This window comes from Crinia signifera, chromosome 1, assembly GCF_055691185.1.
Source record: "Crinia signifera chromosome 1, ASM5569118v1, whole genome shotgun sequence".
Classification (NCBI taxonomy): Eukaryota; Metazoa; Chordata; class Amphibia; order Anura; family Myobatrachidae; genus Crinia; species Crinia signifera.
The window spans coordinates 187,345,956-187,373,711 of record NC_139217.1 but is presented as its reverse complement, the minus strand read 5'-3'; the positions used below and the strand labels follow the sequence as shown (position 1 = coordinate 187,373,711).

At 45.1% G+C, this 27,756-nt stretch overlaps 1 protein-coding gene across 2 annotated transcripts in view; it reads left to right on the top strand.

Annotated features, from left to right (window-relative positions):
- DAPP1 (dual adaptor of phosphotyrosine and 3-phosphoinositides 1) overlaps positions 1-27,756 on the top strand; it is a 75,869-nt gene that overhangs the window by 43,688 nt on the left and 4,425 nt on the right. For both annotated transcript variants that reach the window (XM_083179040.1, XM_083179041.1), the window contains exons 3-8: positions 186-319; positions 15,413-15,543; positions 20,354-20,401; positions 21,843-21,905; positions 25,212-25,297; positions 27,483-27,570. In XM_083179040.1, the coding sequence (XP_083035166.1) occupies positions 186-319; positions 15,413-15,543; positions 20,354-20,401; positions 21,843-21,905; positions 25,212-25,297; positions 27,483-27,570 (550 nt within the window). The remainder of the gene's footprint in view (positions 1-185; positions 320-15,412; positions 15,544-20,353; positions 20,402-21,842; positions 21,906-25,211; positions 25,298-27,482; positions 27,571-27,756) is intronic.

The following is a 27,756-nucleotide window of genomic DNA, read 5'->3' as shown; positions in this document are numbered from 1 at the left end:
GCCCCACTTGCTGAGCACATGGTTTTGTCCAATAAAGAGAGAATTTGCTTTTTTGCAAGTGAACCAGAATCAGGCCCATTGTGCCTTTACATACAGGATATTGAAGATTGTCTATAGCTAAAAACAATGTTATCAACAGATTACTACATACAATAGGTTGCATAACACATGTATCTTTGATTTAGGGCCAAGGACTCCGTTAAACACTTTCATGTCTATCAAAATGGAACTTCATTAAAATTCGGATTCAATGAATTCTCAAATGTAGAAGAGTTTACTCAACATTTTGCTAACCAGCCTTTGATTGGAAGTGAATCAGGTAACTGAATAAATGTTTACTGTGTGTCATTCTATCTGTGCTATATCATGTCTACTGTCCTTAATGTTTTTGAAATGTATACATAATTGCATACGTATTGGACTACATCACATCACATGCGATTTGCATGTGATTTGCGTGTGATGCAATCTGAAGCTAGCTCAAAAATTATGTGCAGCACATACTTTTTGAACTGTGCAATTGGGATGTCCAAGGGAGCATCCCAAGGCAATCGCACTGTGTATGGGCAACTTGAGGTTTGCTCCTGGGATGTTTGTTATTGACTAATTCCACAATATAACTTCTCTTGTCTCTAAGTTCATTGTATCGTACTGTATCCTACCTTTATGCCATGCTTTCTGTGGTTTCACTACAGTCTTTAGGGAAAATTTCCATCTGGCTAAAGTGCCAACACCAATTAAATTAATAGTCCAGCAAGAATCATGCCTGAAATAATGTGTAACAACTAGGGTAAACAATATGTAAGGTGACTATATAGTATAATTGATTTGTAGTTGATACGTTAGCTGTGATAATACATGTGTGCGAGACCACTTATCTTTAATTTCGAGTTGCTTATTTGCTCTGCTATTTGATGTATAATACAGTTCAGCAATGCTGTGTGATATAGATGGAGCTTTATCGGTAGCAGGGGCGCCGATATATGTTTTTTTTTTGGTGGGTGTTCAAGGGAGCGTGTCCTTCATGGCCCCCCCCCCCCAGTCTGGAGGCATTTGGCCCTTCGGGCAGCGCCCTGCAGTGCTGGGGAGGCAGCGGAGTCACAGCAGGGGATGAGCAGTCAGCGATGGGGTCCCTGCGACTTCCTGTGATTCTGAATTTGGATAGAAATCCAAATTTCTAGATTGGAAGAATTATATGCTACTGTATTAACTGTTTTCATCTATTTTTTAAGAAAACCAGAACCCATAATCATATTTTAAATCAGAATAACAAATCAAAACACTGGAGAGCCAAACTGAAACGTGAAAATGAATTTAAAACCAAATCCCTAGACTCCGCACACATCTCTAAATTACAATTACAGTTATTATTGTATTTTGTATAATGTGATGAAAACGTAAAAGAACACACACACCCAGTATAACAATACCCTGAAACCTCACCTGACACCTATCACGCAACAATGGTTTTACAGACATTAGTAATTTGCTTAATACTCACCTGTAATTCAGAAGTTATAACATTGTGCTGCTAATTAGTCCACTGTATTCACATATTCTTGGTTACATCATAAAGACTTCTAGCATCAAATACTGTATATCACGTTTCGTCTTGTCTATGTACTATTAGTTTTGCATCCATTGTTCCAGTAATTATTTCTTTTCAGTTTTGTATCCTTTTACAGTCACTCTCCTACGGGTGTGGTATAGCTCACAGCCAATGACTAGGTCCATAGTCATTAAGTCGACAGAAAAAGGTTGACATACATGATGTCAGCATGGACCAAAGGTTGACACAAGCAAAAAATCGATATGGGGGTAGGGGGAATGGGGAAGTATACCGATGCACAGGTTAGGCTTATTTGTTATAAGCTATATACAAAATGTGAAAAAGATAGATATTCATCCACCAATCTGTTTAATGTGAGAATAAATTTTCTTCAGAAAATTTGTTTCGGTGGAGGTACACCCCTAAAAGTGATAGGGCTATTTGGTACTTATGTATTATCTGGGCTCCCATGTTAAATGCACCCCATTTTTTCATACCCCTACTATCCAACTATGCATGGAGTTGATTATATATAGTGTGGCGAGCGCAGCGAGCCACCGTGACCGAAGCGTGGCGAGCGGACGCGGTCTCATAAGAAAAACAGGAGCCCAGATATTACATAAGTACCGGCTATTTCAAGCAAGAAGGCGGAAAGACTCTCTTTTTTGGGGTACTCTTATGGAGAGATTAATAAACGTAATCTCAGTTTTTTAGAATCAATGTTAATGCGGGAAGATGGAAGGAGAAACGCCACACAGGAGGACCCTGGAGACGCCCCTTGTGATATCAGTCAACAAACTAGTGTCACATATAAGACATAAGAATTGGTGTAAAGCAAAGGATTTAAGTGTAATAAAAATTAGCTTTTATTTCTAATTGTCGTTAAAATAAGTACTAGACAAATGTATACAGTTTAGACACATAAGACGACACACAAAGAACATAGAAAGCACATTCTATTGAACCACACTTTGTGATAGTAAGTATATGTACATGACCTGTGATGAGATTGTCACATAGATCCCTAGCTCATCAATTGGACCAGACCAGCTCACAGCAGCCGGTGTCCTGCGCCGCTATTGACGGACAAAGACCATTTGCCTCTGTTACGCTCCCAGCACCACGCAAACCAGCAGCTGACACCTCATGAGAATGTACGGTACTTCTAAATCTCACTAAGTGGGACCAGCCTTTATTTATTGGCGATTACCTGTCTGACCATTTTCTGCATTTTTTGCAATAAGGGTTTTTCCTACTACACACTGTTCTCATTTCACCTTTATCTTAACTAATCAGCCCGATCACTAAACAGGTGCCGCTCATCCTTCACCACTACAGCCTGCTGCAAATGAGGGACAGCAGCGCACCTGAATGACCTCTTTGAAAGCTGATACTTACTATTCCCCTTTACCTTTTTTCTGAACACACTCATCCACAATAGCCTGTGGTAACCTCCCCGCACTGGATCATATTCTATCCAGGGGGACCTACAGAACTACTGTATGTGGGACAGCAGTTGTTCATACCCCTCTGAATACCCCTAAAACTAAGTGTGCTCACCCACAATACCTCTAGAGCCCATCACCTCATTTTGATGGCAGCTGGCAAACTGTGGCATTTCCCATGATAGACTGAGAGGGTGACCTCCCTAACTTTCAATGGAAATTTGCCCACTCTGGGCAGTATTCAATGAGAAAATTCTCCGTGTTTTATGGAGAATTTTTGCTTTTTTCAACTTGGACGGAGCATTTTGCTCTCCAAAAGCGAGCAACCCTATTCAATGTGAAATATTCTCCGTCTTTCTAAGTGATTTTCTCCGTGTCTCTCCGTGTAGCAATTCGCCATCTTTTGATGGGGAGCTGGAATGTGAACTTTTAAACTAAAAGTTTTTTTTTTAAATTTTGGTGTCAAAAAATCAGATTTTTTTTTCTGTGAAGGGGCATGTTATTTTTATTCATGTGCTTATAGCACATGAATATATATTTAATTAAAAATTAGATATTCATATATTCACTGCACCCGATCGTTAATATGCACGATCGGGTGCAGTGAATACTGGGTCCCCCGCTGGCTATAGGGGGGGGCAGCCTGTGCTGCCTGGGTCCTGGGGAGCCCCCCTCCCCACCACATTCCTCTGGAGCAGCCAGGGAGACTTTAATCTCTCTGGCTGCTTCCGTCCCCCGGCTCCCTGAAAGCTCCCTGCCGCGGACGCTCGTCCGCTGCAGGGGTTAAGACTCGCCGCGAGTGGCGGCGAGCATCAGCCACATTGAATAGTGGGTAAAGTGCCGTGACGGAGAATCTCCAAACATGGAGAATCTCCGCAAAAACACGGAGAGTGCATGGCGAGCGAAATAAAACGCTCTCCATGCACGGAGAACTTTCTCATTGAATACTGCCCTCTATGCCATAGGTATATAAAGTTAGGGTGCAGCATCCGAAGTACAGGGTCAGTAAGAGACTTTCAATTTCTATCCCTTAAAACCCAGTGCAATTTGAGATTTCCCACAATACCTGACAAAGCCCACTACTACAGAGTGGAAGCTGGCAAAGGTTTCTGGGCCTTTTCTGATCCACAGAGGGTGAGGTGACTCCCCTGAGACAAACAGAATTTCCCACCTTTGCCATAGGTATATAAAGTGTGTTTAGAATATCTTTGAGCGGGGCATTGAAGGGAGACTAACACTTGTTCCCTACACTAACTCAGCTCCCCTCTCTCTCTTCCTACACCTATACTTGTACCCTACCACGTACTTAGAAACATAGAAACATAGAATTTGACGGCAGATAAGAACCATTTGGCCCATCTAGTCTGCCCCTTTTACTTACTTACTCTGGTACTTGCTGCTGCAGGTTAAATGTAGCATATTTCTGTAATACCCATATATACTATACATTATACATATTGATTGACTAAAACCAGTTTTGAAAAATATTTTCACCAGGGGATACTCATCCTTAATTTAGCTGGAATCTCTAAAACCAGCCTACAGCACTCTTTAGGTTAATCAATATCGGTGTTGTTATATATATTTGAAAACCATCACCTTGTGACATATAATTGACTGTTTGTTTTGAAAAAAGGATATGTAAACCCTGATATTGTCTGATCAAAACCTCTGACCAACAGATTTTACCTCTACAAACTGAATTAGACACAATGGGCGAGATTTAGTGGGTTTACCGTTTTTAGCAAATTGCGAGTTTTTCTCAAATCGCCCTATATCGCCGTTTTTTTATATCGCCGTTTTTTTACAGAAATTGCGTATTTAATGTCTGGCGTAATGCCGCATGAAAAGTGCGATATACGGCGATATGGTGCGAATTGAGTCTATGTAATACGCCATAAAAGTGCGATTTCAGGGTTAGGTCATGTGCGTATTTGCGGCCAACCGGAATGCGATTTACAGCAATACACCTGATCAGCCCATACAACATGCTAACCTATTGGCCCACCTTAGTCCCTTGCAATACGCATCACACCCCCTATATAAAGGGGCGCAGGCGCCATTTTACCCTTTGAAAGGGAGTAAGGCGTTTGAGATGGAGAGGAGAGGAGCAGTCATAAGGTGCAGAGGAGGCAGAGGGACAGCTAGCTTGGGCCCAAATACCCCAACCACTGGGAGAGGTAGGGGAGTGAGAGGCAGCACTGTGAGAGGCAGGACGACGCAAGAGCTGCGCCAGGGAGAGGCCACATGGTGGAAGCTGAGCAGGTGGCTATGGAGGATGAGGAGGAAGCAGGCACAAGCCATGTGTCCTCACAGGAGGAACAGAGTGCCAGGCACACTGAGCAGGTGGCTATGGAGGATGAGGAGGAAGCAGGCACAAGCCATGTGTCCTCACAGGAGGAACAGAGTGCCAGGCACACAGCAGACTTGGAGGTGCTGGGGGAAGAAGCAGGACAGGAGGAGGAGGAGGAGGGTGAGCCTGAAAATGTGGAGGAGGATGATGCAGCTCGTACAGCCAGTGGGAGGAAAGTCAGGTTCTCATACGAGGAGAATATGGCCCTGGTGCATGCACTCTTGCCCCTGTATGACCGCCTGCTTGGTCCTCACCATCACCGCACAAGTGTGGCAAGGAAGAAGGGGATGTGGGACAATATCACCTCCGCTGTAAATGCAGTCAGCACACACAAGAGAAGTGTGCGCAACGTCAAAAAGCGATATAATGACATCAAGCGCCTCCTCAAAGCCAAGCTTGCCCTGGAGAAGAAAGAGGCCTGTCGTACAGGAGGTGGACCTAGGCAGGAAGTCCGCTTTAAGGCCTATGAGAGGCTGCTACGCCGAATAATCCCACCAGAGGTGCTTCCCGGCATCCACAGACAGGCCCCCCATTCCACCGCCAACTGGTAAGTGTCCACACATGTCAACTTCAAATTTTGCTATGTCATGTGCGCATGCAATTATGGTGGAATGCTTTATGTGTCCAATAGATTGCTGTGTGTGGAACTACATATCCCAGCAAAAACACATTTTGCTAGGTTTCATTGTTAAATAATGGACTGTGCATTTTGCTGGGTTATGTAGTTCTACAGATCAAAAAAATGTGTGCTGTCCTAATCACTGTAGGCCTGCAGCACATTTGGAAATTCTGAGAGCCGATAGAATGCCACCTTCAGGTCCTGCCACTCGGACTCACAACGTGGGAATGTGATATATGTGCGCCACAGCTTCTTTAATGCATTTAACACTTGAGATAAATGTTTAGAGAAAGTGGCTTGTGACACCCCCAAGGCCCATGAGCTCACAGACTGAGTGGAGCCTGTGGCAAAGAAGTGGAGGGCACACATTAATTTCTGCAGCCCAGACACTGCATAGTTGGCCCCCCCACAAGGGTCCAAATCATCTCTCACCTGCTCATATAAGTTCAACAGGTTCTGTCGGTTCAACCTAAACATGTCCACCACCTGTTGATCAGAGAGGGAGTCCAGGTACACCCTAGCACGGTACCGACGAGAAGCACGGAGTGGTCGGGGTACCTGGATCTGGTGGGCAGCAGCATCCCTCCTGCGTAGCTCCTCCAAACGCCCCAGCTCACACACTTGCACCTCCAGTCCACTTTGCAACATCTCCATCTCAAACAGCCTCACAGGTGTCCATAATCATGTGGGGGTATATGTAGGGGACTTAGTAATTGCTATGTGGGTCACCTGTGAGAGATTTAACCTTTTCTATGCTCAAACGCTGGTAATTTTGAGGAAATCGCCACCCTCTACTTGGTCTTTTTTTTTTAGAAAAATTCGCATTTTGCTGGCGATTTCCAAATGCGGCAGCCATTAAATTAGCGATTTGTATCTTTTTCAATGGGAAAACATCTGGATGCGATGTTGGAAATCGCCGCGGCAAAAAGTGCGATTTATGACGCAAATCGCCACCCATTAAGTAGTCGATTTGGAAAAAAATGCGATAATGGACGTTTTTCCGATAAAAATCGCCAAAAATCCAACATCGATCTCTAATAAATGTCACCCAATGTCTCCTTTTCAAAAGGTTCTGTGTAACACTCTGGTTTGAAACAGTGTCAAATTTCTGTACTCTTCCTATTAAGAAATATTCAGGATATAATTAAAGAGGATTTGTTTTCCTAGGAAATTGACTCATTACAGGAACCTTCTCCCCAGCGATCCAATTGATGAGCTAGGGATCTATGTGACAATCTCAGCACAGGTCATGTACATATACTTACTATCACAAAGTGTGGTTCAATAGAATGTGCGGTACTTGTTTCCTAGCACGGCCACAATCTTGTCCATCGTGTACCTTAAAGTTAAAGTACGCGATGGACCCGATTTCCTTTGAAATCAGGTCCATTTTGCCGGCAAAGGCAAAATCGGGACCATCGCGTCGGTCGCGTGCATTAACATGGCCCGCGATGGACGCGATTTTGCCATAGGCTTCAATGTTAAAATATTTTTAACATTGAAATCGGGAGCATCGCGTCGGTCTTGTGCCATTATAATGGCAGAAGATGAGATGGACTTGATTAAGTCCATTTTACATAGCAAACAATGTGAAATGGGCCAATATGACCTATTTCACATTGTATATGGCCCCGTCATCGTTAAAAAGTTAAGCAACCCCATTGTGAGCGTCACCCCACGATTGATGCCAACCCGAAGCGTGGCGAGCGCAGCGAGCCCGCGAGGGGTGGCGGTACGCGTCCTCCGACCTTTTCATACCCCTACTATCCACGTCGGCGTGGAGTTGAGAATATAAAGTGTGGCGAGCGGACGCGTATACCTGTGAAGTTATACGCGTCCCCTCGCCACGCTTCGGGCTCGGTGGCTCGCTGCGCTCGCCACACTTTATATTCTCAACTCCACGCCGACGTGGATAGTAGGGGTATGAAAAGGTCGGAGGACGCGTACCGCCACCCCTCGCGGGATCGCTGCGCTCGCCACGCTTCGGGTTGGCGTCAAACGTGGGGTGCCGTTGAGGGGGTAAAATTTGGGGTCTGGGGACTACTTTACATTGAATCCAATGTAAAATAGGGTCCCAGGGGCCCTATTCACATTTGATTCAATGTAAAAATCGGGTCCATCGCGTCGGTCGCATCGCATGCGATTTGGTCGCATGCGATGCGACCGACACGATTTTTCCGACCCGATCACCCCAATACAAATCGGTGTGGCCGTGCTAGGAAACAAGTACCGAATGTGCTTTCTATGTTCTTTGTGTGTCGTCTTATGTGTCTAAACTGTATACGTTTGTCTAGTACTTATATTACCGACAATTAGAAATAAAAGTTAATTTTTATTACACTCAAATCCTTTGCTTTACACCTATTCTTATTTCTTTCATTATGACACTAGTTTGTTGACTGATATCACAAGGGGCGTTTCCAGGGTCCTCCTGTGTGGCGTTTCTCCTTCCATCTTCCCGCATTAACATTGATTCTAAAAAACTGAGATTACATTTATTAATCTCTCCATAAGAGTGCCCCAAAAAAGAGAGTCTTTCCTCCTTCTTGCTTGAAACAAGCAAAAGATCGACATGTGAAATGGTCGACATGCGGTTTTCACATTTTTTTGTATCATTGTCGACACCTGAGCCCATGAACCCTGAGTTGGTGTACATTAGCTTAGCTTGCCATGCTTCTGGCCAGGCCACACTTTACCATTCCCAATTCCACATGGATGATAAAGTATGTAAAAGTTAATAGAGGTGGAAAATACCCCCCAAAACTAATTTCAACCTTTTCATGTGACGACTGTTTTCATGGCGACTTTTTTGCTTGTGTTAACCGTGTGCATGTCACCTTTTGGTGTCGATCTATACAGGGGCGCCAATTTACGATTTTTCCGGTAGGTGCTCCCACAGACTATCAAACCCCCTCCAGACAGGGACAGGTGGGACAGGTTACATATATACGGGGAGGGGGCAGTCTGTATTTAATCGGAGGCTGCGCTCACCCGCCAGTGGCTGGTCATAAACTCTGTCCTGTGGTGGCTCCTCTCCGGCCCCTGCACCGGGTGACCGCCGGCCCGGGACCGCTCATAAGTGAACTCCGCCCCGCACGGAGACAGACAGAGCTTCCCCCGTCACAGTACTGCGCTTGCACCGAGTCATCCGCATACAGGAACAGGTCGCAGGCGGATGTCATCCCCGGCACTGGCAGACACACACTGCGGTGACCGCTCCGTCTTTCCACCGTTCAAACAGCCCGGTGGGCCCAACGCCTCGCTGACTGGACATAGCGTGAACTGTCCGAGCCTCTGATTGGATGAGGCTTGAGGTTGTCATGGGACCATCCGCACGCTCTCTAGGCTACGAAGCGCTGCCAGCGGGGTCCCAGCAGCGGATATGCCGTCAGCAGCAGGGTCCCTTCGGAAGATGGGAACTAGCAGCGGTATTAATACTGCTACTAGTTCCCATCCGCTGCAGGGACCCCCTCTGCTGACAGCATATCCGCTGCTGGGACACTGCTGCCATGGCCTGTGGGTGCTCCTCACTTTCCGTGGGAGCTCGGACACCGGAGAACCCACGGTTTCGGTGCCTATGGATCTATAGACATTGTCAGTCATCCAAATACCCTCTCCTACACCCCTGTTTCATTGATTTTAATTGTGAAATGCAGCACAGAATAAAGGACATCGGCTCATGCTCTAAACTTATGTACATATAATAATCTAACATTGAAATATAGAATATTTATTCCCCTCTGAAATTAATTGGTGCAGGTTTAATATACAGTAACACTTTCTTTTCCTCCACTAGTGCAGGGAGGATGATGGATATAGCCTGGAGATGAGAGTCCGGACACTAAACAGTTCATTTGAATTGCCCAGCAGTGCATGGCTCTCTCTTCCCAATTTCCAGCCAGTTATCAGTTTGCTGCCAGCAAGGAAGGGCACCATTTTGGAGGGTTCTGATTGTAGTGGCCTTCATTTCAGTTTTATTTCTTTTACCTGGTCTCCATGTTTCAGGATCTGCACATTCTTAAGTAACCTTAGTGCCTGTCCAATCCTGCAGGTGAATTCTGTCTCTCTGGTCTCTATTTTTGATATGGATGAGTACGTAAAGATTTGGGTCCTCTGCAAGTTGAAATTTGAGGAGGAATGATGATCCTGTTGGTTCTGGAATGGCCAGAGTGGGTGTTGTACATAGATATTCTGGGCCTTTTCAATGACACTTGACTGCATCTGTCTCTCTGGTTCAATCTTCTGTCTCAGGGCCCTTAGTTTCATCATGGATGGTGAAATTGGTTAAAAAAACAAGTCATGAAAAACTCATGTTGACCACTGGCATGTTGACCTTTTGATTGCATTGACCTTTGCTAATGTCGACCAATCGTGGTCTACCTATTGACTGTTGACCTATCAACCGGAACCAGCTTGAAGGTATACGTTTTAGCCATGTCTGTTCTTACCTGATGTACATACATTTTGTACCTCCAATGGTTTTCTGGAAGCTATCTTTGGTTCTTTGGGCTCTTTGTCTGCTCCTTTGCATCCAGTGGACTTTCTTTGTCTTAAGTAGATGACTTTTCATACTTGCCATAGCACTGGCCCAGCAGGTTTCCAAATTGAGTGCCTTGTCTTATCATTTCTGATATCACATTGGCCCTTTCTGATCTCACATTCAAGCTGGGCCATTCTGTAGCCTAATTTAGGTTATGTACCCAAAGTTCTTAGTCAGTCCACATTAACCAAGAGATTGTAGTATGGTCTTTCAGTGTTTTGGAAGTGGAAGCCTCTCTGTATATTTGAAGGCTCTCTGGATTTATGTGGACAGGAACATCGGAGCAGGTCTGGCTGACTTCTAAACAGACTTTAGCCAGTGGGCTCCGCTTGACTATTCTCTCTGTGGTGAATCTTCTGCCCTATACCATAACCAACTGCAAGTGCCGGCTCCTAAACACTAACAGCAGCCAGGTGCTGTATGTTATGTTACAGTGCAGCACCTATATTCTGTAACTGAGCAGGAACAGGCACTTTGTTGTCACCCTTCTGTAGGTGGCACTCTGCTGCGCCCTCTAGTGAAACCACTGGTTACAATTACTTCCAGAGGCCAGAGCATAGATTTACTTAGGTTGTTGTTTGATCACTGTACTGTAGGTCTGAAGGTTGCATCAGGTAGAGCAAAGAATATGGAGCCCGGTGTCTACATAATTTACATATTTTCACACAACCCTGTGTACACTTTCGTAGCTGTGACGGCATTTGTGTACACCTCTGTGTAAGGCCCACATTAACTATTTACTCATTGCAGAATTCCAAAATTCCAATATAAAATCATTTGAGACACATTTGATACTTTATGTGTCTTCAAATTTGTGCCATGCCACATCTTCCAGGGGCATCTTCTGAAGCACTCTGTCTAAATTTCAAATTACGTAAAGACCCTTTTTCCTTTTTGACAGCAATTAATCTTTGAGTGGTATACATGTTGTACAAAGTGTTAGAAATTATATAATGCCTGTATTTTCTCCCAGAATGACCAGGGGACACTAAGGATTTTATTTACTAAGATGGGACTTGTTTCCTGCCGCCCTCTATCAACTCCCTGCTGCTCCCCGTAGCCCCTGCACCCCCCCCCCCCCCCCCACACACACACACACACACACTCGCCCTGCCCATCTCCCTGAAGGGGAGACGGGCAGGGAATCTGCACCCCACCACCATGCTGATCGAGACGCGTGAGCGTGTGAGACTCTCGTCCGTCCCCCTCAGATGGAGCTCATGTCTGCCAGCCTGCGCCAGCACAGGAGATCTGGCGATTCTAAAGGCTGGCTGACAGGCACTCTATCTGTACTTATTTATTTAGCACCTTCTAGAAGATAATAGAATCTGATTGGTTGCCCTTAACAACATCCTATCTTTAATAGAACTCCCATCTTAGTAAAGTTACCCCTAAAATTCCCAGCGTTCTGTACTGGGAGAGTTGGCAACCCTCCCTCCTAGATCCTAGAGTTTGTGGCAGGCAGTGATGACACAAAATTCAAAAACAGGGATGGGGGTATGGGGAGTGGTCAGTCGCACTGGATCTGTACAAAAGTATTTTTTCTAAATAATGGTATAAACGGACCCTCAATACAGTAATAGTGGGTGTTTCCACTTTATTCTCAGGAGGGTGTGCTACCACTGGACATGAAGAAGAGCTTAATTCAAAAAGAAAGAGAAGAAATGTCACTGTGTGGTGCACCTCAGTTCGCAGAGTTTATTAAAATATAGCCTTTATTGAATATTTATTAAAAGACAAAGAGGCGAAAATATTGACAAACATGTGACAACATATAACACAGACAGTGTAATGATAAAAAAGGATAAAGATTTATCCTTACTCAGTGTGGCCCAATTCCCCACGTGTCCCCTATGGATGTCACAACTGTGGCACAACTGGCAGGAAAATTCAAACTTCAAATATCTGAGTGCTCAGCACTTCATTCAATTCCTGTCGGCTATTGATCGGTGTCTAAATGGCTAGACTTGGCCTGCTATTTGTCTAATGAAGTTTTACTTTAAATGGTACTGCTAAATTCCCACCGGGTATATGGTAAAGTAAATAAGTACAATTTTGCTCCTGAACCCTGCTGGGGGGAAGGGCAGCACAAATTCACAGGTAATTGGCAAGGTTTAGTAGGTATATATCGAGTTAAGACTCTGCTTAAATACTGCCGTTGCCAGTCCTGTAAGTATGCCTGTGCGGCTGAATGCCTTCCCAGCGGGTGAGAACTGCCGAGAACTGCCACTCCTATGTCAGTCTCATACCGCTGTGGGGAGGCGAATACAGTAGCGGCCAAGTGTCACAGAGCTAAGCGGGCGGCGGCGTGTGAGTAACAGCGCCGTCCGCCTCCCGTCTTCTCTGTGAGCAATGAGCGGCTATCACAGAGCTATGCAGGCGGCGGCGTGTGAGTAACAGCGCCGTCCGTTTCCCGTCTTCTCTGTGAGCAATAAGCGGCTATCACAGAGCTATGCGGGCGGCGGCGTGTAAGTGACAGCGCCGTCCGTCTCCCGTCTGCTCTGTGAGCAGTAAGCAGCGGTGCAGACGTTACACCCCGCGGCTTAAAACAGGCGTGCGATCCCAGTGAAAACTGGCGTACGCTCGTCCTGTCAATTTACAGCTAGACACAGATCAATACAATGTATACATGGGGAGGGGAAAAGGGAGTCAAAACACACTGAGTTGTTAGGTCAGTGTACACTAGGCCGCTACTGTATTCGCCTCCCCACAGCGGTATGAGACTGACATAGGAGTGGCAGTTCTCGTCAGTTCTCACCCGCTGGGAAGGCATTCAACCGCACAGGCATACTTACAGGACTGGCAACGGCAGTATTTAAGCAGAGTCTTAACTCGATATATACCTACTAAACCTTGCCAATAATGACACAAAATTCATGGTCTCGCCCCATGCACTTTCCCCTTGGTCTTCTTAGTAGGAAAGTATGGGTTAAACCAATTGTATACACCATCAGTAGTAGTAGTTTAATATATTTCTTGTGGGTTCAGTGTGTGGGCTGTAGAGGATTACACTGTAGCCCTGAGGATTCATCTGCCTCCTATTTGCTTTAGCATGCCGTGCTTGTCTGCTAAAACACAATTTCAAAGAGGATCAACACCAGCAGAGAGTGAGTGGTTTAACTTTCAAGCACTAGTGAGTCAATGTGTGTTTGGAGCTCCCAGCAGATAGAGTGTTGTTGTGGGATATGGACACCTGTCAGTGTAGGGAACTGGACTGCTACCACAAACTCATTGCACGCAGGTCACAAAACAGCTGTCAGCCACTACTAATTTTATGCTGTACCTAAAGAGGGTCAAATGTGAAGTTCATTCTCAGGGTGAGAGGTGTCTGCATTTTAACCCTTGCCAATGAGGGAAAATCCTGTACTACGTTAAATAACCATTTCTAAAACCACTGTGATGACTTGTTATCAAAAGCTAAAAATATTTGTACAAGAATGAGTTATACAGTTTGCTGCATCATTCATACAGTATGTCTGCTCTGTCTCTTTGCTGCACATCTACCTGGTATAAGCATGGTTGGGTACGAATAGCCCATGTCTACATTCACCATGTCCACATGGATTATACTGTATGTCAACTTGATAAAACTTAGAAATGTAGAATTTGTGGTCAGGACCACTTGGCTGATCTAGTCTGCTCCTTAAACATTGCTGCCTACCCTCCTGCATTCTGCAGGAGACTCCGTGAAATAACATCAATCTCCCTCTCTCCCTGACTAGTCTAGCAATCTCCCTCATTTCATCTAGCCCACATTGTACTGTTGCATTTATGGGGAAAAAGAAATGAGAGATAGATTCATTTACACTGAATCATCAGTACCATTTCCAGCACTGGTGATAAAACACAATGATCCCACAATGAAGGCTACTTGCATTTCTTGTGGCTTTTTATATGGTACAATCCCTGACCTGTACCAGTGACTTTTTTTTAGCAAGTATAGTAGCTCTTACAAACTACATTTGGATATAAGTCATTTTAAAATATTCCTCTCAAATGTAGCAGTACACACCCACGCTTCTAGGTGCCACATTAACAATCTCTTATCACAATCTCTCCATATATGGAACTAGACACACCATTTGGATGGAGCATGACACGCCCCCTCAGTGGGGCACTGTGCAAAATTATACTACCAACTATAATCTCCTTGAAACTAGTTTTCAAAAGTAGGCAAGTATGCCCTTAAATTATCGACAAATATTTCCTAGTGGTCGAGGGAAATTATACCTTGTCCTAGCGGCTGCAGCACATTCTTCTGGATCTTAGTGATCATCAATTCCAGTGCTAGTGTCTGAAGAGTGGCCTTCATGTAAGCAATTTCCCGCTATCCAAAACCCTTACCTTCCCCATAGTGCCTAGCCCAAAGCTCCCTCCCCTTCAGTCTAATCCTAACCTTCGGTATACTCAGAATGTCGACAATGTCACATGGCAACATTTCAACATTGTGAACCTATTGACATAGTGAGGATATCGACAATTAATAGTTTGAACCATTTTGAGATTGTGGTATTGACATTATGAATATCAACATGTTTTCTGTTTGCCTTCTGACCGCACAACATTTAGTCTTAATTTTAAGAATGCCTGTCAATGCTAAACTGCTGTAAAATCATTGCACCCGATAACTCTTACCACTGTATACCAACCAGCAGTTTATAAAAAGAGAAACACGCAACATGATGATAGGATGACGATGAGATACTGTATGTCCCATACAGCTGGAAATACTGCAAAATAAAGAATAAAGAATCTTAATGTGACACTGCATGCTAACATCAATCAGATTTGTGTTTATGTATAGTATAGTGCGATGTACAGACATTGGTTGATTAAACTGTTCCCTGAAGGACCTGAGGAATAATGTGTACAGTGTAAAGCCACAGATTATTTTATTTCATTTTAGGTACTTTAATCTTATTGAAACATCCTTACCCTCGGGAGGTTGAAGAGCCATCAATATATGAATCTGTCAGAGTTCATACTGCCATGCAGACTGGTCGCTCTGGAACTGACCTGGTGCCTGTGGCCCCCTCAGTAAGTCAACTTCATTAACTGAATTCTGCTTACATAGTCTGATGATTTATGTTTCTCCCTGTATTTTTTTTCATAAAAACATGTATTTTGTTTTATTTATGTGCATAAAAGACAGCAGAACTAATATAGGCTTAGTTGTACGGTACTTGTGTAATATCTGGGCGCCCGTTTTTTTTTCATTGTATTGCATCGCATCGCACTACTTAAGGCATGCAATGTGATTTTTCATTGTAAAGACCCAATTTTTAATTGTATAGTCACCCATGGGTGCTTTCATACCCCCACTATCCAACTATGCATGGAGTTGAATTTATATAGTGTGGCATGCGCAGCGAGCCACCGAGCCCGAAGCGTGGCGAGTGCAGCGAGCCCCGCAAGGGGACGCAGAATACATGTAAAGTAATCCGCGTCCCCTCATTCGCCACAATATATAAAATCAACCCCTATACGTAGTTGGATAGTGGGGGTATGAAATCACCCATGGGTGACTATACAATTAAAAATCGTGTCTTTACAATGAAAAATCACATTGCATTGCATTGCATCGCATTGCATGCCTTAAGTAGTAGCATGCAATGAAAAAATCGGGCGCCCAGATAATACACAAGTACCAGTTGTACTAATATTCAGTTTGTTGCCATTTTAAACTGTCTGATTGTACCTTCTTGTGCTAACTAATTGATTTATGCTGGGTACACACTGAATGATTGTTTTGCCTTGTAAAGGACTGCAGCTTTAAAAAAAAACAACCACTGAGTCGGGCCAACATACCGCCTGGGCGCAAGACTTGCAACCTATTTTATTGCACGTCATATGTCTGTGTGCAATGATAATCACAGGCTTATTATGTTGGCAATGCAACACAGCCAATGCTCAATGTATCTGCAAATATATTGGTGCATCTGGCTATGTGTGCAGGTGACAACTGACCATTGTACCCTTGCTGCAGGGACCACTGGTGAATTACAATTCAACTAACCAGGCAAATTCAAATGCCCACCCAATTTTTATGTCAATGCCAACACATCAACCAGCTGATTGGTAAGTGTCAGGGGCAAATGCAGGATTTGCAAGGGGGGTTCCAGAGAGGGGTGGAGAGAAGAATGGGCTTGAGACTGAGGTGAATCGGTATATACCTGGTCATTTAAACAAGTGTAATTAGATACAAAAATTATATACATAATATCTGGGTGTGGTAGGATTGGCCGACGGTTGTGATCTCAACGATCAGCATACCGACATCGGAATCCCAGCCTCTAGTACTCCGACAGAGGGGCAATCACAAAACAGCCCCTTGCTGCGCAACGAATACAACTTTTAAATGAGATTAATCGCATTGTTGGTGCCACTTACCTACATGCTCGTTGCCAGGGGTTCCATGCTCATTGCCAGGGGGAGTACTTGCTTGTTGCCAAGGGGGATTACATACTCCTTGCCATAGGGGGTCCATGCTCGTTGCTAGGGGGATTACATGCTTGTTGCCAAGGGGATTACATGCTCCTTGCCATAAGGGGTTCCATGCTCATTGCCAGGGGTTCCATGCTCGTTGCCATAGGAAGTTTACATGTTCGTTGCCCAGGAGGAGTTAAATGCTAGCTGCTCAAGGGGAGTTAAATTTTCATTGCCCAGGGGGAGGTAAATGCTCATTGCCCAGGGGGAGTTACATTTTTTTTAGGGCCGGCAACAGAATTTTTGGGGCCCCATACACTGATATATCTTGGGGCCCTCCACCCCCTCAAATGCTATCACCCCTCCCTGTTGGAACATAAACTGGATGCACTGTGGCCTGCATTCTTTCCCACTGACGCCCTCCCTCACCCCACAGCTTGGGCTCTATCACATTGGCACACTCCCTTACCCCACGGCTTACGCTCTATACTGTAACACCAATGTGCTCCATTACCCTGTGGCCTGCATTCTATCACACCAACGCGCTCCCTCACCCTGCAGCCTACACTCTATCACACTGGCGCACTCCCTCACCCTGTGCTCTATCACACTGACGTGTTCCCTCAGCCCATGGCCTGCACTCTATCACACTGACATGGTCTGTAACCCTCCCTACCCCTGCAGCCTAATCCTTACCCTTTTATCCTGCACCCTAACCCACCCTATATATACACACACTAAGCACTTACATTAGAAACATCCACAGAGTGCAATCTCACTCTGTGGGTGGCCCTGGAATGGCAGCAGCTTCTCTTCTTCCTCTTAACCAGGCTCAGGCAGCACAGCATGTCTGTCACTCTGAGTCACATGTATCCCCGCCCCTTCCGGGACCAATGTAGCCCCACCCCTTCAAGGCCTGTGTAGCTCTGCCCACTTTTCTCCACATTCGGGGCTGCAGCCTGCAGGACATATGAGCGAGGGGAAGGGAAGGCAGGGGAGACACCATCTGAGTGACTGAGAGGGACGGAGGGTTGAGCTTATTATTTATGCCAACCATGTGGCCAGCTTGTGTCTGTCTGGTGATCATCCTTCTGTCATGATAGTGGGCCTATGTTTATGTGGAGACCTGGATCTGCAGCTCCATCTGCCCCATTATTAATTTGGCCCTGCCAGCAATGCAAAATGGTGTTGCCCAGGTGCAGTTAACTTGCTTCTTTTTTTCTTTTTCTTTTTTGCATTACTTCCAAATAAAAATTAGACCCGTAGATACTATAGTTCAAACACTAACATACTCAACCCTCACCATACATCAAGCTTTATTTCTTAATAACATTGTCATACCCCCCCAAAGCACCTGGAGGGCGGCAGTTCGCCCCTCACCCCCAGCATGTACATATAGCTGTCGGCGTCCCTGCAGTGCTGGAGTGGGCAGGTGCTGGAGCGGGCAGGGGTGTCCGTGCCGTGGGGGTACCTGCGGCGCTGTCACTGTGTATAAAGCTGCTGATGGCAGCGGCGGCGGGGTCCCTGCAGTGAATAGAGAATAACTAGCGCTATGCGTCGGCGCGGGTAGCGCTTCTGGGTTTGAAAACACTTGCCGCACGCTGATTGGCTGAGATTCAGCCAATCAGCGTGCGGCAAGTGTTTTCAAAATCGGAAGCGCTTCCCGCGCCACCGCATAGCGCTAGTTATTCTCTATTCACTGCAGGGACCCCGCCGCCGACAGCAGCTTTATACACAGTGACAGCGCCGCAGGTACCCCCGCAACACGGACACCCCTGCCCGCTCCAGCACTGCAGGGACGCCGACGCCGCCAGTTTTATAATACAGGTACCACCCCCCTCCCCACCCCCCAGGGCGCCCCCACCCCGACTCGCCTGGGTATGGTACATATACATATGTGTTTGCGTGGCACTCCCAGGGTCGGTTCAAGGTTTCTAAGCACCCTAGGCAAATCCTTTAAAAAAAACCATACCCAATACCCAGCCTTCAGGTGAAAAGTGTGGAGCCACAATCTTATAAGTTCCCCAGCCAAAACCCCCCTCCCCTCCTACCTTAGGCTCTTTCCTACACATTGGTATCTCCTGTCAATGTCATGGGTCCAAGTTCTTTCTCTGTCATCATTGTCACAACCTGTGCCATCGAAGGTGGTGGGGACAGGACTAATTCAATAGTCCCTGGCTAGTGCTGCTGCTGCTGCACCTACCCTGCTTCATCCTGCAGTGTGCACTTCAGCCCCTGTGTCACTGCATGTCCCTGCATGGAGCAGAGGATGCAATGTGTGTATTGTAGCTGACTACACATCACACCTCCGCTCCTCTCCCATGTGCATGTTATCCATGAGAGGGGGATTACTGTGGCCGCTACCGCCTCTGTCCAGCTCTGGGGGGGTTGCTTTCAGCCGCCACTAACTGCTTCCTACATACATACATACATACATACATACATACATACATACATACATACATACATACATACATACATACATACATGTTGTATATACCATCATTAGCTGTGGTCATCCAGTCCAGAGAAGGTCAGTATGATACTTAGTAGAGAGAAATTGGGCTAGTGGGGAATAGTAAAGCAACTCATTGTTACTGTAGGACAAACTCAAGCTTAGCACAATTTCCATCTATCTCGGATAAGACTACACTCTGTATAACCACACGACATAACCGCATTATTACACACATTACATATAGATACTAAGTGCCAGGATAAATACTCTGGATTCCATATTAAGGCCCCATACACTTATGTGACTTCTCAGAGAGACAAGACGCATGCGGTCCTTTTGCATGTAATATCGCATGTGATACTATTCACCGCTGCAGGAGGTTGTCCGATCCGACAGATCCTTCATGCAGCAGGTCTGATCTCTATTCGCATGAGACCGTGCATCGGAAGCACTATCCATCCACTGGAATCAGGTGAAAAGTGGCCAAATCGCCCTAGTGTCTGGCCAGCTTCAGAAACTGGTTTCCTAACGCATGCAGAGAGGACAGTTTGACTCCTTTCACTTTGGAGAGCATTGCATTTTACTTTCTGCTTGAATCAATATGGGATAGTTTATTTGATGTAAAGTCAAATATTTATTGAAATCAAAAATAAATGCTACATGTAGGAGCAGACAGATATCTCAAGGGGATAATGACTCTGGTTAATGTGGAGTTGACTCTATAAATGGCCATTGGTCCATGGGATCCAGTACTACTATATAACTGAAAAAGGAGAAATAATGGAATCTAAGCACTGTCAACTTAAGTCTCTATCACATTCTGCATGTTTAAATGTGGTCGATGCGTTCTATGATTGCTGATGTTGCTCTTTACTCTTCATAATGCATGAAGGAGGTGTGCTCCGTCTATTAAATTTTCATATTTTCATACATATAAATTGTATTCCTTTTTTTGTTTTTCAGTTGGGCACGAAAGAAGGATATCTTACAAAACAAGGAGGACGTGTGAAGGTAATGAGTGCTGCTATGTTACCTGGATGGCCTCTGTACTATGCTGGATATATTATAGGGATCAGGTTCCAGACTCTGTACATGAATTATACATTATACTACATGGGACTGTATCTTCTACAGAGCATTGCTGTTAATAATCTAGTACATTATCAGTAGTAGTACTAGCAGTATTTCTTATACTTTACTATTTCCTCTCTAGTGGTTAGTCAGACAAAAATTGCAACTGGCTACACCCCCTCTGGATACTGGCCACACCTCTAAAGTGGGCCTCCATTCCTAAATAGGGCTTTCATGCTCCAGTCAGACACTGGCCACTGTACTGTGGGATATATGAGTGCTGCTTTGTAACAGATGGCATCTGTACTGTGCTAGATATAAATGCTGTGAGACAAAAGCACAGTTTATTTGCCAAATACATAAACAAGATTCATAGGTCTGCCATATACAGATGGAGTGCAGCTCATTCAACCGGGGGCTGGTGATAGAATCGCCAGCCCCGGCCAGAAGAGGGAACGCGCGCACGAGATGCTCGTGCTCCCTGTTCCGACGGAGCTCTCTCCAGAATAACCTCCTAAAGCACAAAACCAAATCAAAATAGAACAATCCACATGCCTCCCAACTTTGCGTCCTCAGCAGTCGGGACACCCAGAAGCGTGCCTCAGGCGTGGCAAAATTGTCAGGGGCGTGGCCTAATTTTCAAGGCCGTGGTCTATACTCGTGGCTCCCGCTAGGCCACGCCCCCTTTCCATCATTGTGGGGGCATACCCAGCAGCTGGACATGCCCCCAGCCCCCTCGGCAGCAGGAATAGACGCTGTGCGCAAGTGCACAGCATCTATTCAAGTTGAGAGGGGGGACTCCCAACTGCCCACCCCCCCCCCAGCCGCGGGACACTGCCGGGAATGTCCAAAAAATCGGGACGTTCCCGAGATAGGCGGGACAGTTGGGAGGTATGAATCCGCCTTGCATACAACAGTTTCCATTGCTGAAATGTAATTGTACACATGCCATGATGTATTTGGCAGATATTGGTATGAATAAGCTCACCACACCTGCACAGGGATATTATACAGTATCCAGAAATAGGACTAATATAGGAATTTTCCTTCAACCAGTTTGATATGTCTTCTTTAAAGTGGTAATTGATATTCTACTGTAGACCCCTGCTCTTAACTATCCATATTAGATGTGTTTCTATGCTAACATGTGATCGTGTAATAGTAGTGATGAATGAGTAAAACTCTTTGCCAGCAGCATTAGTATAACAGGCTGAAATTTAATCTTTGACACTGTGATATTTTTGCACAAGTCCAGCAGCCGCTGTGAGTATTGTGTTCCTTCTGCAGGAACACTCTTTTCTCAGTGATACAACTAGACCAGGGGACATCACTCACATTCTAATAATGACAACAATGTGATAATTGTCATCCTGTCTTACAGAGCTGGAAAACCAGATGGTTTATACTGACCCGTAATGAGCTGAAATATTATAAGGACCGCTTGGTAAGTTCTGTTACGTGTCAGGTGCTCAGATGTTATCAGGTTCCTGAAGGTATAACATCAAACATGGCCAGAACAAATCAGGGCTTTCCAATAACGCTTTTTTATTTAAGCTTTTTTATTTATTAAACTGCACAAACAGTTTTCTATATATGTGAAAACAGAAGACACAGCAGCTTTGAATATTTTAATTAATATTGCATATATATCAGTGGTGTAACTATAATTTAAGCGCCGCCCCCCCCCCCCACCGATAATAAAGCAGCGCCCACCCACCCCCCTTCCCCCCCGGCTACCCACGCGCCCCCCCCCCCCCCCCCCCCCATCCCCGGCAGATTTGACCTGTATTCGCTGCGGTGGTCCCGGCTCCCCTCCTGGCTTTATTCTGATGCTATGAAAAACAGACCATCACAAAATGTCCGCCCCCATACAGCAGACAGTTTCAGAGAACTGTCTGCTATATAGGGGTGGACATTTTATGATGGTCCTTCTCCATAGCATCCAGGTAAATCTGCTGGTCTGTGGCAGCGGCATTACAATAGCCCCGCAGCCCCCCGGCGCAGTGCCTCCCCACTACCGCGGTGGCTGCAGGGCTATTGTTACGCCACTGAAATATCTGCTTGCTTAAATTGTCTGCTTAATTTTTAAAACATTAATTAATCCAGATTCACTTTGTTACGCTACAAAAATTGTTATCCATGGTTTTTTTTTGTAATTTGTTTCTAATGGGTATAAAAGTGCATCTCATTTCTATGTACACTACAGTCATTACTATCATAAATCAGAATTAGCACACATACTGTGTATATATATGGGCATAGGGGGATATTCAGACCTGATCGCAAAGCTGCTTTTTTCTCAAATGGGTAAAATCATGTTGCACTGCAGGTGGGGCAGATGTATTATGTACACAGAGAGAGTTAGATTTGGGTGGGTCAAAACTCAAATCTAAATTGCAGTGTAAAAATAAAGCAGCCAGTATTTACACTGCACAGAAACAAAATAACTCACCCAAATCTAACTCTCTCTGCTCATGTTCACTCTCATCTGCCCCACCTGCAGTGCACATAGTTTTGTCCATTTAAGAAAAAAAATAAGCTTTGTGATCAGGTCTAAATAACCCACATAGTTTGGTGATCAAAGTACTGTATTATTAAGATTATAATCTCACATATCCATAATACTAACACAGGATTAGTATTTAAAAAAACAGCATTACCAAAAAAGACATGGTAATGCTATTCAACATTTTAGAACAAAATCTTAAAGTGCATGGAATAGTTTATTTTCAATTGATTTTGAATATGCTATTGTAATTTCTTGGCCTATAGCAGCCACCAGTGCATTAATGGCTCTTGGTCGATGAAATCAGCTTCCAGATGGCCCAAGGAGGCCTTCCATGAAGCTGATGAGGATTATTTGACACCCATTAATGAAAATTTTGCTTGTTGACTTAGACCAGGGTTAGCCAACTCCAATCCTCGAGTGCTACCAACAGTTAAAGTGGTACTTGTTTAGTTTCACGGCGGCAGCTCTACGCTACGCTGACAAGTAGTCTAAGCTACGTTGTCAGCATAGCCGGCGCCACCTGCAGCAGCCGTGTCACTCCTCCACTCTGCCCGTGCTCTGTCACTGCTGCCCTGGGGGGGGGAGGAGGGGGCCCAGCAACACTGTGAGAGCAACGCTGGCGCCAGGGACACAGAGGAGCAACACTGGCACCGGGGACATGGCGCCAGCGGGACATGGAGGAGGGGAGCGCCGGGGACATCGTTGAGGGTAAGTATAAAACACTGCACTACACACACACACTATCAACACACATTTCACACACTAACACAATCATACCCACTATCCACGTCATACCCCCAGTATCCACGCGGGCGTGGAGTTCATCTTATAAAGTGTAGCGAGCCACCATGCCCGAAGCGTGGCGAGCGCATCGAGCCCCGCGAGTGCACCAGTGAGCTGGAAAAGGTGAACTGTTGGTAGCTCTCAAGGACTGGAGTTGGCTACTCCTGATTTGACAAATAAAAGTGAGCTCTGTGAAGAAATTGCATCTATAACACTGGAAATACTGTAACCTGTCAGTAACCTGTCAAGTAATGCAAAAACTCAGAGATTGACTACTCATCTGGATCACGAATGAACGCCACCTTCTGGATTTTACCATGTCCTATTTGATAGCCTTCAAAATTTGGGAGTATTTTTGTACCACCCTGTATAATGCGCCTCATTGTCTTTAGAATATTTCTGCAGAAGCTATACAACTGTGCCGCTGTCCCTCGGCAGGAGATCATCGCTGCTCAGCAGTGATCGCTGAAGATATGCAGCGCGCCTTCGCACAGCATCTCTTCAGTGCAGGGAGGGAGAAGGGCACGGAGGGAGCCAGGGGCTGCCCAGCTGCTATGGGAGACAGAAATGGGGGTCGTGGTGCTAGGCCATGCCCCTCTGTCCAAAGCCCCGCCTACATGCCTGGTAGCCCCACACCTCTGAAGAGCAGCATGGGGAGCTGGGGGCACCCCAAATTTATGAAAACTGTGGGTATCATGCCAATAGTCCTGCCTCTTGGATCAAGACCATGCCCAATCCTCCCTTGGCTTTGCCCCCTTTTCGGATCGGTCTCACCTTTTGGTATATGTGTGTGTGTGTGTATATGTATGTATATATATGTGTATACTGCCTCTTGGATCAAGACCATGCCCAATCCTCCCTTGGCTTTGCCCCCTTTTCGGATCGGTCTCACCTTTTGGTATATGTGTGTGTGTGTGTATATGTATGTATATATATATATGTGTATATATATATATATATATATATATATATATATATATATATTATTGCGTCTCTCATCCACACTCATTACTCGCTCCCATTCCCGACTGCAGGACTTTCTTCGGGCTGCACCCATTCTGTGGAATGCCCTCCCAAGCACAATAAGACTCTCCTCCAGTCTCCAAACCTATAAGCGTTCCCTAAAAACTCATCTCTTCAGGCAAGCTTATCAAATTCCAGAACCAGTCATAAACCCTTGCGTTCTGGTGGAATCGATGCAATAAAGAATACAGTATCTATCCTTATGTATCAATGCCTATTTCCCTATAGATTGTAAGCTTGCGAGCAGGGCCCTCCTACATTTTGACTGACTGTAAATACCCTGTTTTGTTGTATCACTGTCCCCTATGTAAAGCGCAATGGAATATGCTGCGCTATATAAGAAACTGTTAATAAATAAATATATAATTAAATAATAATAATAATTAAATATTAATAATAACTAAATAATGCATGATTTCATGGATCTTTCCACAGGCCCAGGAGCCAATAAAGACATTAGATCTTACAGATTGCAGTGCTGTACAATTTGATTATTCACAGGAGAAAGTCAACTGTTTCTGGTAAGCGATCTCTAAAATATATAACTCAATGTTCCTGCGAGTGTAGACCAAACAAGGTCACGTGAAGGTTACTCTAGGGCCTCAGACACATGAAAGGAATAAGCCTATTAGACGGAAATGAAATAAGCAATTGAGTGTATACTAAGTAAATTAAACTTGTTATTTTATCTTAGAAACTACAAGCTTGTCTGTTATACATTTATACTTACACGATGGGGTTAATTGAAATAAGTTGGCACACAATAATGGAAGTTTGGTAACCATTTGCAGGTACTTGGATGTATGACATATGAATCATAACTACCCTCGCTGTGGTGTATAAGATGTTCCCAACAGCTCGGTTGCAAGCGGGACAGTCCCGCTATTTGGAGACTGTGCCGCTGTCCCTCCCGCAGGTGGCAATATTCAGTGAGTGTAAATGTTGGGGCAATTGGAGATCATCGCTGCTCAGCAGTGATCGCTGAAGATATGCAGCGCACCTTCACACAGCATCTCTTCAGTGCAGGGAGGAGGAAGGGCAGGGAGGGATCCAGGGGTTGCCTAGCTGCTATGGGAGACAGAAATGGAGGTTGTGGTGCTAGGCCATGCCCCTCTGTCCAAAGCCCCGCCCACATGCCTGGTAGCCTTACACCTTTTTCAGACCGGTCACTCCTCTGGCACCCCACACCTTTTTCAGACCGGTCACACCTCCGGCACGGCAAGTACCGATTACAGATTTTAAAATGTTGGGAGTAGGGAGGCCAATCCCGGGATTGGCGGGATCCTGGGATTTAGGCTTAAAATTGGCGGAATTTGAATCCCGGGATTGAAGCTTCCAATCCCGGGGATTCCGGGATTAGTACCCCGTGTAAAATTCACTTTTTTTTTTAAAGCCGGGCAGCGCTGAGCACCTATATGGCTCAGATGCTGCCCGGTTGACTGCTACTGACCAGTTACCAGTGCCATCCGGCAGTGCCGCTATTCAGGATAGTGATCTGTGCCGACAAGCATGGCAGCGCCCAGGTTGTGCAGCGTGACCCCTGACATCATGTCACGCTGCACAGCCCGGCCGCCAGCATGTCTATCAGCACAGATCACTGTCCCGATCACAATCGCCCGGCCACACGCCCACTGCCCGTCCGCAGGAGGAGGACTCCTGTTCCTGCCTGTCCCCGACTCCCCATCAACGTAAGTGACTGCGGACTGTCGGGGGTGGCTTATTAGTCATTTCTATTGACATTTGCGGGGCGGGAAGTTTGCGGGGGCCGGGTCATTTTTTATTTTTATTATTAGAGAGGCCAATCCCGGGGATCCTGGGATTAAGCATTTTTCAATCCCGAATTCCGTGATTGAAAAAATGCCCTGGGATTGGCATCCCTAGTTGGGAGGTATGTGTCCATACACTTTCTTGGTTTTCCCTCCTGCTTATAAGTAAAGCAGGAAGTGCTATAGTGTCGCTATAATACACCTGCCCCCAGTGTACTTTACTTAAACAGGAAGCATATATAAAGATCCTTAAATAAAGATATGATACCACAATTTCCCTACATTATCAATTGGAAGAATTACTGTGATCATTTAGATGTGAAAATTGGTTTCACATAAAACTTACAAACACACCCTGCAGGTCGGTAGATGTATGAAGCAGTGATAAGGGAGGATAAATGATAATAGGGCAGATGTGTCAAGCCATAACAAGAGATAAATGCAAGGGTGATAAAGAGAGATAAACATCCAGCCAATCACCTGCTAACTGCCATGTTACAGGCTGTGTTTGAAAAAAGTCAGTAAGGAGCTGATTGGCTGGACGTTTATCTCTCTTTATCACCTTTGCATTTATCTCTTGTTAAGGCTTAATACATCTGCCCCAAAGTGCCTGGGACTTTATCACCAGCAAATCAGCTCCCGGCTGTTAAATTACAGGCTGGGTTTAAAAAGGGACAGTTAGGAGCTGATTGGCCAGTGATAAAGTACCAGGCACCTTATTACAGTACTTCTCCTCCCTTATCACTGCTTCATACATTTACCGCTGTGTTCCCAAAGCTCTGGCACAACTGAAATTCACATTTAGATCAACAAGTACCAGTTAAAGAAACCCTGAAAACAAAGACATGGCCGCCTAAATAATCATATATTTAAATAGAAATTGTATTATTTATCCTATGGAAAATGATATGCTGATTTTGTTCCTGCTGTTTCTTTACAGTTTAGTATTCCCACTGAGGACATATTACCTCTGTGCAAAAACAGGTGCAGAAGCAGATGAATGGATTAAGATTTTAAGATGGAAAATGGTAAGATGGGTAAGAATGTGTATAGCTACAGTAGGTACACAAGATGGGAGTTCTATTGAAGATGGGATGTTGTCTGTTTTAGATTCTATTATCTTCTAGGAAGTGCTAAATTAATAAGTAGAATTGATTGGTTGCTATGGGCAACATCCCATCTTCAGTAGAACTCCCATCTTAGTAAATTTACCC